This window comes from Chiloscyllium plagiosum, unplaced genomic scaffold (assembly GCF_037043375.1).
Source record: "Chiloscyllium plagiosum isolate Xiang-an unplaced genomic scaffold, Cpla_swu_hap1 HiC_scaffold_44, whole genome shotgun sequence".
Classification (NCBI taxonomy): Eukaryota; Metazoa; Chordata; class Chondrichthyes; order Orectolobiformes; family Hemiscylliidae; genus Chiloscyllium; species Chiloscyllium plagiosum.
This window is the reverse complement of record NW_028270182.1, coordinates 11,296,759-11,305,948: the sequence shown is the minus strand read 5'-3', so window position 1 is coordinate 11,305,948 and position 9,190 is coordinate 11,296,759. Positions and strand designations below refer to the sequence as shown.

The following is a 9,190-nucleotide window of genomic DNA, read 5'->3' as shown; positions in this document are numbered from 1 at the left end:
CCTACATCATCAATGACCCCTCGCACCCCAGTTATAATCTCCTCCAACCTCTTCCATTGGGCAGCACAAAACAGATTCAAGGACAGCTTCTTCCCCGCTGTTATTAGACTTCTGAGCGGACCTCTAAATTGCAAATTTAATGTTGACCTTGCTCTATGTGCCCCTCCTCTGCAGCTGTAACATTGCATTCCTCACTCTGTTGTTACCCTATTGCACTTTGCATGGTGTGATCAGCCTGCACTGCACACAAAACCTTTCACTGTACCTAGGTACAGTGTGACGAGAATAAATTAAATCAAAATCCATGTCGAGCAGTTACAACTGCCAATGACCAATGATATCTGACGCTAGGGCTGGCCATCAGAATATGAAGGACTGTACCTGGGTTACCAACCCATGTGTGTGATTGTACTCAGTGGTAACAGCATGTTGCCAAAGTTGTGACATTAACATACTCTTAAGCTGAGCTGATCATCTCAAAAGCAAGAATCGTGCATCTGAGCTGTAAAGGAACCATTGGAGAGATGGCTGCTTTTAGATTAGATTCCCTACAGTGTGGAAACAGGCCCTTCGGCCCAACCAGTCCACACCGACCCTCCGAAGAGCAACCCACCCAGACCCATTTACCCTTGAATAATGCACCTCACGCTACGGGCAATTTGGCATGGTCAATCCACCCTAACCTGCACATCTTTGGACTGTGGGAGGAAACCGGAGCACCCAGAGGAAACCCATGCAGACACGGGGAGAATGTGCAAACTCCACACACACAGTCGCCCGAGGCTGGGATCGAACCTGAGACCCTGGTGCTGTGAGCCATCGTGCTGCCAGTGACCAGCTACTGTGCTTTGTGGCTAGTCACTGGACTGGTCATCCAGGGGTCCAGACACATGGCCCCAACTAGTTGAACTCAAATTCAATGAATATAAAATCCCTACAGTGTGGAAACAGGCCCTTCGGCCCAACAAGTCCACACCGACCCTCCGAAGAGTAACCCACCCAGAACCATTCCCCTACATTTACCCCAGACTAATACACCGAACCTACACATCCCTGAACACTGTATGGGGCAATTTCCCACGGCCAATCCACCCTGACCTGCACATCTTTGGATTGTGGGAGGAAACCAAAGGAAACCCACGCAGACTCGGGGAGAATGTGCAAACTCCACACAGACAGTCACCTGGGGCTGGAATCGAAACCTGGTCCTCTGCGCTGTGAGGCAGCAGGCCTAACCACTGAGCCACCGTGTCGTCCGTGGGATATAAAACTATTCTCTGTCATGGTGACCATCTAAGCACCCATCCAGTACACTGTTGTCCTTTATGGGCGGGACATAGGAAATACCAGCGAGTATAGAATATTATACCCACTCTATCATTCAATGATCATGGCTGCTTCTTTATCTCAATGCCATGCTTCTGTTCTCCCTCCTGACACCTGTGATCTCCAGATACCTCCTTACTTCCTTCCTTTTGCTGCATTTCCCCGATCAGGCCTCCACACCCACAGTAATGTGGTTGACTCTTAACTGTCCTCTGAAAAGGAAAGAGGAGCCTCTCAGCTCCAGGGCAGTCAGGGAATGGGTAACTAACGTTGGCCTTCCCCAGGGACTTCCACTTCTTGTGAAAGAACTAAGAACAAAAAAACCTAGCCATCAACTAATTGCTGTTCATCGGCGTTGAGGAATTCTTCTGCCGAAGACAGCACGTGAACACCCTTTCCCACATGGTCCTCACTAATACCAGCAAGGAGCAATAGATTTAAGACAAACACATACAGCACAGAAACAGACCCTTCGGCCCAACCAGTCCGTGCTGACCATTGTCCCAAACTAAAGTAGTCCCACTTACCTGCTCCTGGCCCATATCCCTCCAAACCTTTCCCAATCATGTACTTATCCATATGTCTTTAAAATGTTCAAACTGTATCCACCACTTAGAGTCATAGAGATGTACAGCATGGAAACAGACCCTTCGGTCCAACCCGTCCATGCCGACCAGATATCCCAACCCAATCTAGTCCCACCTGCCAGCACCTGATTCATATCCCTCCAAACCCTTCCTATTCATACACCCATCCAGATGCCTCTTAAATGTTGGAATTGTACCAGCCTCCACCACTTCCTTTGGCATCTCATTCCATACTCGTACCACCCTCTGCATGAAAAAGTTGCCCCTTAAGTTTCTTTTATATCTTTCCCCTCTCACCCTAAACCTATGCCCTCTAGTTCTGCACTTCCCAACCCCAGGGAAAAGAGTTTGTCTATTTATCCTATCCATGCCCCTCATAATTTTGTAAACCTCTATAAGCTCACCCCTCAGCCTCCGCGCCCCAGGGAAAACAGCCCCAGCCTGTTCAGCCTCTCCCAATAGCTCAAACCCTCCAACCCTGGCAACATCCTTGTAAATCTTTTCTGAACCCTTTCAAGTTTCACAACATCCTTCCGATAGGAAGGAGACCAGAATTGCACACAATATTCCAACAGTGGCCTAACCAATGTCCTGTACAGCCGCAACATGACCTCCCAACTCCTGTACTCAATACTCTGACCAATAAAGCTGAAAATGTGTTGCTGGAAAAGCGCAGCAGGTCAGGCAGCATCCAGGGAACAGGAGAATCGACGTTTCGGGCATAAGCCCTTCTTCAGGCCCGAAACGTCGATTCTCCTGTTCCCTGGATGCTGCCTGACCTGCTGCGCTTTTCCAGCAACACATTTTCAGCTCTGATCTCCAGCATCTGCAGACCTCACTTTCTCCTCTGACCAATAAATGAAAGCATACCAAACGCCTTCTTCACTATCCTATCTACCTGCGACTCCACTTTCATGGAGCTATGAACCTGCACTCCAAGGTCTCTTTGTTCAGCAACACTCCCTAGGACCTTACCATTAAGTGTATAAGTCCTGCTAAGGTTTGCTTTCCCAAAATTCAGCACCTCGCATTTATCTGAATTAAACTCCATCTGCCACTTCTCAGCCCATTGGCCCATCTGGTCCAGATCCTGCTGTAACCTGAGGTAACCCTCTTCGCTGTCCACTACACCCTCCAATTTTGGTGTCATCTGCAAACTTACTAACTGTACCTCTTATGCTCGCATTCAAATCATTTATATAAACTCCATACAGGAACCGCTCACTGTGTAGAGTAAAATTGCCCCTCATGTCTTTTTAAAAATCTTTCTCCTCTCACTGTGCCCCCTTGTCTTGAAATCCCCCCCCCCACCTTCTCCACAGGGAAAAGGCACCTGCCATCCACCTTATCTATACCCCTCATGATTTTATAAAATTCTATAACTCTCAACCTCCGACGCTCCAGTGGAAAGGTCTTAGCCTATCCAGCCTTTCTTTATGATTCAAACCTTCCAGACCCGGCAACATCATCATAAATATTTTCTGAACCCTCTCCTTCCTATAACATGGTGGCTCAGTGGTTAGCACTGCTGCCTCACAGCACCAGGATCCCAGGTTCGATTCCAGCCTCGGGCGACTGTCTGTGTGGAGTTTGCACGTTCTCCCCGTGTCTGTGTGGGTTTCCTCCGGGTGCTCCGGTTTCCCCCCACAGTCTAAAGATGTGCAGTTTAGAGTGAATTGGCCGTGCTAAATTGCCCCATAGTGTTAGCTGCATTAGTCGGAGGGAAATGGGTCTGGGTGGGTTACTCGTGTGGACTGGTTGGGCTGAAGGTCCCACGCTGTTGGGACTCTAATCTAAGAGCTACTGGAACGAGACACAGTCCTACAGAAGAGGCCTCACTAACATCCTGTACAACCTCAAGATGACATCCCAACGTCTTTACTCAACAGTCTGAGCAATGAAGGCAAATACGTTAAGTGCCTTCTTAACCACCTTTCCTTTGTGAAGCAAACCTCAAAGAACCCCCATAAAACTACCCAAGGCCCTAGGTTTAATTATATAAGTCCTGTCCCTGGTTGGTTTTACCAAAATGCAATACCTCACATTTATCCAGATTAAATTCCAAAATGAAAGCTCCAAATTAAACTACTGGCAGGATATGCCAGATCATACCTTGCCTTATACAATGCTGCCAACAAGTGAGCTCTGATCAATTATAAGATGCTGACCACTATTTATAAGGTGGTAATGGCTGATCCCACTTCTCTGGAATTGGGTCTCCTCAGTCAACAGCAAAAGTGCAGCCCCAAAGGATTTAATCCGCTGTGTGTCCATTGTCCGATGGAGATGGAAGGCTGCTGGGCGCCAGTGACAATGGTCTGTTAACAGCCATGTGTGGACAGTCATGATCTTACCAAGTTTTGAGAAGGTTTGTAGCTGGATTTAAGATATTTGCCTTCGATCTAGCACAACAAAGGGTCATTTGACTGGTTCAGTCCTAAATGGTCCACCCCATGTCCTTGGAATGTGACCCTTGGTTCGGGACTCCCCGAACATTGTCCTTCCTGCTGGTCCAGTCCTCATAGAATTTTGCGAGTTTCTATAAAATCCTTCTTGTGCTTCTAAACGCCATTAAACATAATCCTAACCCATCCAGCATCTCTTCATACGCCAGTCATGCCATCCCATGAATCATTGCACTTTCCCCATGGCCAAAACATGCTTCTTCAGATAAGGAGGTTACACACAACACTCCAGATGTGGTCTCGCCAATGCCCCTGAGCAGTGTTTTTTATTCATTCACAGGAGACAAGCATCGCTGGCCTAGGCCCAGCATTTAATGACCATCCCTAATTGCCCCAGAGGGCAGTTTAAGAGTCATAGAGATGTCAACCGCATTGCTGTGGGTCTGGAGTCACATGTAGGCCTGATCAGGTAAGGACAACAGTTTCCTTCCCTGAAGGGCATTAGTGACCCAGATGGGCTTTTCCGAAAATCGACAATGGATTCCTGGTCACCATTGGACTCTGAGTTCCGGAATTTGAATCTCATAAAAATCTGGATGTCAAAGTCAAATGTTGACCATGAAGCCATTGTATTGCAGCAAGATATCCTTGCTCCTGTACTTAAATCCTCTCACTATGAAGGCCAGCATATCGAGTTTGGAGAAGATTTGTAGCTCAGGTTGAGGTTCTGGGTGTAAGTTTGCTCGCTGAGCTGGAAGGTTCATTTCCAGACGTTTCGTCACCCTACTAGGTAAGATCTTCACTGACCATGCCACTAGTGCTTCACCGGAGGCTCACTGATGATGTTACCTAGTATGGTGACGAAACGTCTGGAAACGAACCTTCCAGTTCAGCGAGCAAACCTACACCCAGGGCTAACGTATCATTTGCCATCCTCGCTGCCTGCTGAACCTGCGTGCTTACTTTCAGCAACTGGTGTAAAGGTCACCCAGGTTATCATTGCCAAGCTATCACTGTTCACACAATAATCTGTCTTCCTGTGTTCACTATCATAGTGGCTAATCTTAAATTTATTTGTACTTACTTCCATCTACTATGCACTTGGCAACTTGACCAAATCACATTATAGCAACTCGGCCTCCTTCTCACCATTCACCCTTCCACCCAGCTTTGTACCATTAACACACTTGGAGATATTACATTTAACTTGGGTAGCTCAATTGTTAATAGATATTGTGAATATCTGGGGTCCTGATACTTATCCTCACTGACCACTGCATGTCATCGGCAAAAGGACATGTTTTTGCTTACTCTTTGTTTCCTGATACCAGGTTATAGTCCAACAGGTTTATTTGGAAGCACCAGCTTTCAGAGCAGTGGTTGTGGAGTATAAGATCATAAGACACAGAATTTCCAGCAAAAGATTACAGTGTCATACAGTGAGATATTAAACAAACCTGGACTGTTAAGTCTTTCATCTTCAACCACCTGATGAAGGAGCAGCGCTCCGAAAGCTAGTGCTTCCAAATAAACCTGTTGGACTATAACCTGGTGTTGTGTGATTTTTAACTTTGTCCACCCCAGTCCAACACCGGCTCCTCCAAGTCTTTGTTTCCTGTCAGACAATCAGTTCTGAATCTGTGTCACAACGCGACTTCAATCCCACTTTTATTTTACATGCTTTAATTTTACGTGCTAATTTCTTCTGCAAGACCTTTTCGAAAGTAAATCACATTCACCGGCTCCCCCTTGTCAACTCCATTTTTGAAAAATTCCAGTAGATTTATCGAGCACAATTTCCCTTTTGTCAGTCCAAACCGGGAAACACAGTGAGAGCATACAAGGGAGACTATATTGAACTAAGATGAAAACAGTTTTTTTTTAATTAAGGGGTAATGAGGCTGTGGAATTCTCTCGCACATAGATACATTTTACAGATATAAAAAGCATTAAGGAATCGGGGGGAGAAAAACAGGAATGTATCATTGAGGTAGAGGATCAGCCATGATCATATTGAATAGCAGAGCAAGCTGGAAGGGCTGAATGGCATAATCTTGCACTTAGTTACTAGGTTTTCAAAGAGGAAGGTATTGTGGGTTTCCCCCGGGTGCTCCAGTTTCCTCCCACACCCCAAAGATGTGCAGGTCAGGTGAATTGGCCATGCTAAATTGTCCATAGTGTTAGGTGCATTAGTCAGGGGTAAATGGGTCTGGGTGGGGTTGCTCTTCAGAGGGTCAGTGTGGACTTGTTGGGCCGAAGGGCCTGTTTCCGCACTGTAGGGAATCTATTAGGAAGGAATTCCCTTGATCCTACCTACATCTTCTACACAGATGCCCAAGACACATTGACTAAGCAGTTTGGAGGATTTGGGAGCAAGGCAGGGGTCATCTTCAGACTGATTCCTGGGATGGCAGGACTGACATATGAAGAAAGACTGGATTGACTGGGATTTAGGAGATTGGGGGGAATCTCATAGAAACATACAAAATTCCGATGGGACTGAACAGGCTAGATGCAGGAAGAAGGGGGTCACAGTATCGGAATAAGCTATCCATACAACCACTTCAGTGTGGAAAGAGGCCATTCAGCCCATTGAGTCTGGACCAAGCCCCCCCACCCCCCCCCCAAAATGGCTTCAGACCCACGCTATCCCTGTAACCCTGCATTTCCCATGGCTAACACTATGGGGCAACTTACCATGGCCAATCCACCCTAAACCTGCACACATTTGGACAGAAGGAGGAAACTCACACAGACTCCAGGAGAACATACAAACTCCACACAGATAGTCACCCGAGGATGGGGAATGAACTCAGGGCCCTGGTACTGTGAGGCAGCAGTGCTAACCACTGAGCCACTGCGCTACCCAGGACCGACATAATTAGAGTCATAGAGATGTACAGCACGGAAAATGACCCTTCGGTCCAACCTGTCCATGCCGACCAGATATCTCAACCCAATCTAGTCCCACCTGCCAGCACCCAGCCCATATCCCTCTAAACCCTTCTGCAGCTGTACAGGACCCTGGTGAGACCGCACCCGGAATATTGTGTGCAGTTTTGGTTTCCAAATTTGAGGAAAGACATTCTGGCTGTTGAGGGAGTGCAGCGTAGGTTCACGGGGTCAATTCCTGGAATGGCGGGACTACCTTACGGTGAAAGACTGGAGCGACTGGGCTTGTATACCCTTGAGTTTAGAAGACTGAGAGGGGATCTGATTGAGACATATAAGATTATTAAAGGATTGGACACTCTGGCAGCAGGAAACATGTTTCCACTGATGGGTGAGTGCCGAACCAGAGGACACAGCTTAAAGATACGGGGTGGACCATTTAGGACAGAGATGAGGAGAAACTTCTTCACCCAGAGAGTGGTGGGTGTGTGGAATGCTCTGCCCCAGAGGGCAGTAGAGGCCAAGTCTTTGGATACTTTCAAGAAAGAGATGGATAGAGCTCTTAAGGATAGTGGAATCAAGGGTTATGGAGATAAGGCAGGAACAGGATACTGATTGTGGATGATCAGCCATGATCATAATGAATGGTGGTGCAGGCTCGATGGGCAGAATGGCCTACTCCTGTGTCTATTGTCTATTCATATACCCATCCAGATGTGTTTTAAATGTTGCAATTGTACCAGCCTCCACCACTTCGTCTGGCATCTCATTCCCTACACATTTCTTCACCCAGAGAGTTGGGAACGTGTGGAATTCTTTAGATGTATCCAAGATGGAGCTGGACCTGGCCCTTGCAGCTAAAGGGGCCAAGGGGTATGGGGAGAAAGTGGGAGTGGGAATGCTGAGATTAGATTAGATTCCTGACAGTGTGGAAACAGGCCCTTCGGCCCAACCAGTCCACACCAACCCTCCGAAGAGTAATCCACCCAGACCCATTCCCCCTGACTAATGCACCTAACACTATGGGTAATTTAGCGCGGCCAATGCACCCTAACCTGCACATCTTTGGACAATGGGAGGAAACCCACGCAGACATGGGGAGAATGTGCAAACACCACACAGACAGTCACCCTGAGGCTGGAATTGAACCCAGGACCCTGGCGCCGTGAGGCAGCAGTGCTAACCTCTGAACGTGCTGCCCAAATTGCACAGTCAGCTATGACCATATCGAATGCTAGTACGGGCTCAAAGGGCCGAGTGGCCCTCGCTGGCTTTCTGTGTTCACCGACTGTGGTGAATGCAAATCCATTCGGCCCATCCAAATTGCTGTGAGGATCCCACCATCCACCTTCCTGCCTTTCCCCCTTCCTTATATCCCTTCCTGATTAAAACAGCAAGTTCCCCTTCCCCTCTGAAGACCTGACAGCCCACCCTTTCGCTGTTAGCCAGCCGCTTTGAGGTTATGGATCCCCTTCGGTGTCACCTACGCCTTTAATATTTCGCTGCCAAGTGGTTGTGTGACACTGGGAGGAGCACATAGCGGCTGGGAAAGGGAGGGAGTCGCTCTTTCCCTTCTCTCTGTGTGAATCCCTAGTCTGTTTGTGCTGTCTCTGCTGTCCCCCCTGTCTTCCGACCTGTGCACACCGCGTCACTCTCCTGCTCCTCAGTTTGGTGCTGGTGGGAAATATCTTTTGCACATTTTACAAAATTAAAGCGAAATCATATTTTGTTTTTGCAACGATGAGCGGCGGGGTGTATGGAGGAGGTAAAAAAAAACAACAGATCAGCAGCAAATGTTGGATTCTGTGATATTGATGTGATTTATTTTGGTGTTGGTGGGGGGGGGAGGCTGGGGTTTCGGTGTAAGCTTGCTTTAAGACGCCCCATCGAGGGCTTTTACGGGATTCTGCTGTTTTAATTCGTGTCCTTTGTGCAGTGTTTGAATTTCAAGGGTGGACTGCCTTTCATCTCCTACTGTGT

At 47.6% G+C, this 9,190-nt stretch overlaps 1 protein-coding gene across 2 annotated transcripts in view; it reads left to right on the top strand.

The window, feature by feature from the left end:
* Window positions 1–8,789: 8,789 nt before the first annotated feature.
* Window positions 8,790–9,190, top strand: part of LOC122544393 (actin-like protein 6B) — an 85,755-nt gene continuing 85,354 nt past the window's right edge. The window contains exon 1 of one of the 2 annotated variants that reach the window (XM_087982695.1): window positions 8,790–8,975. In XM_087982695.1, coding sequence (XP_087838821.1) covers window positions 8,951–8,975 — 25 coding nt within the window. In that variant the 5' untranslated portion in view covers window positions 8,790–8,950. The remainder of the gene's footprint in view (window positions 8,976–9,190) is intronic. The other variant, XM_087982697.1, reaches the window with a different exon arrangement.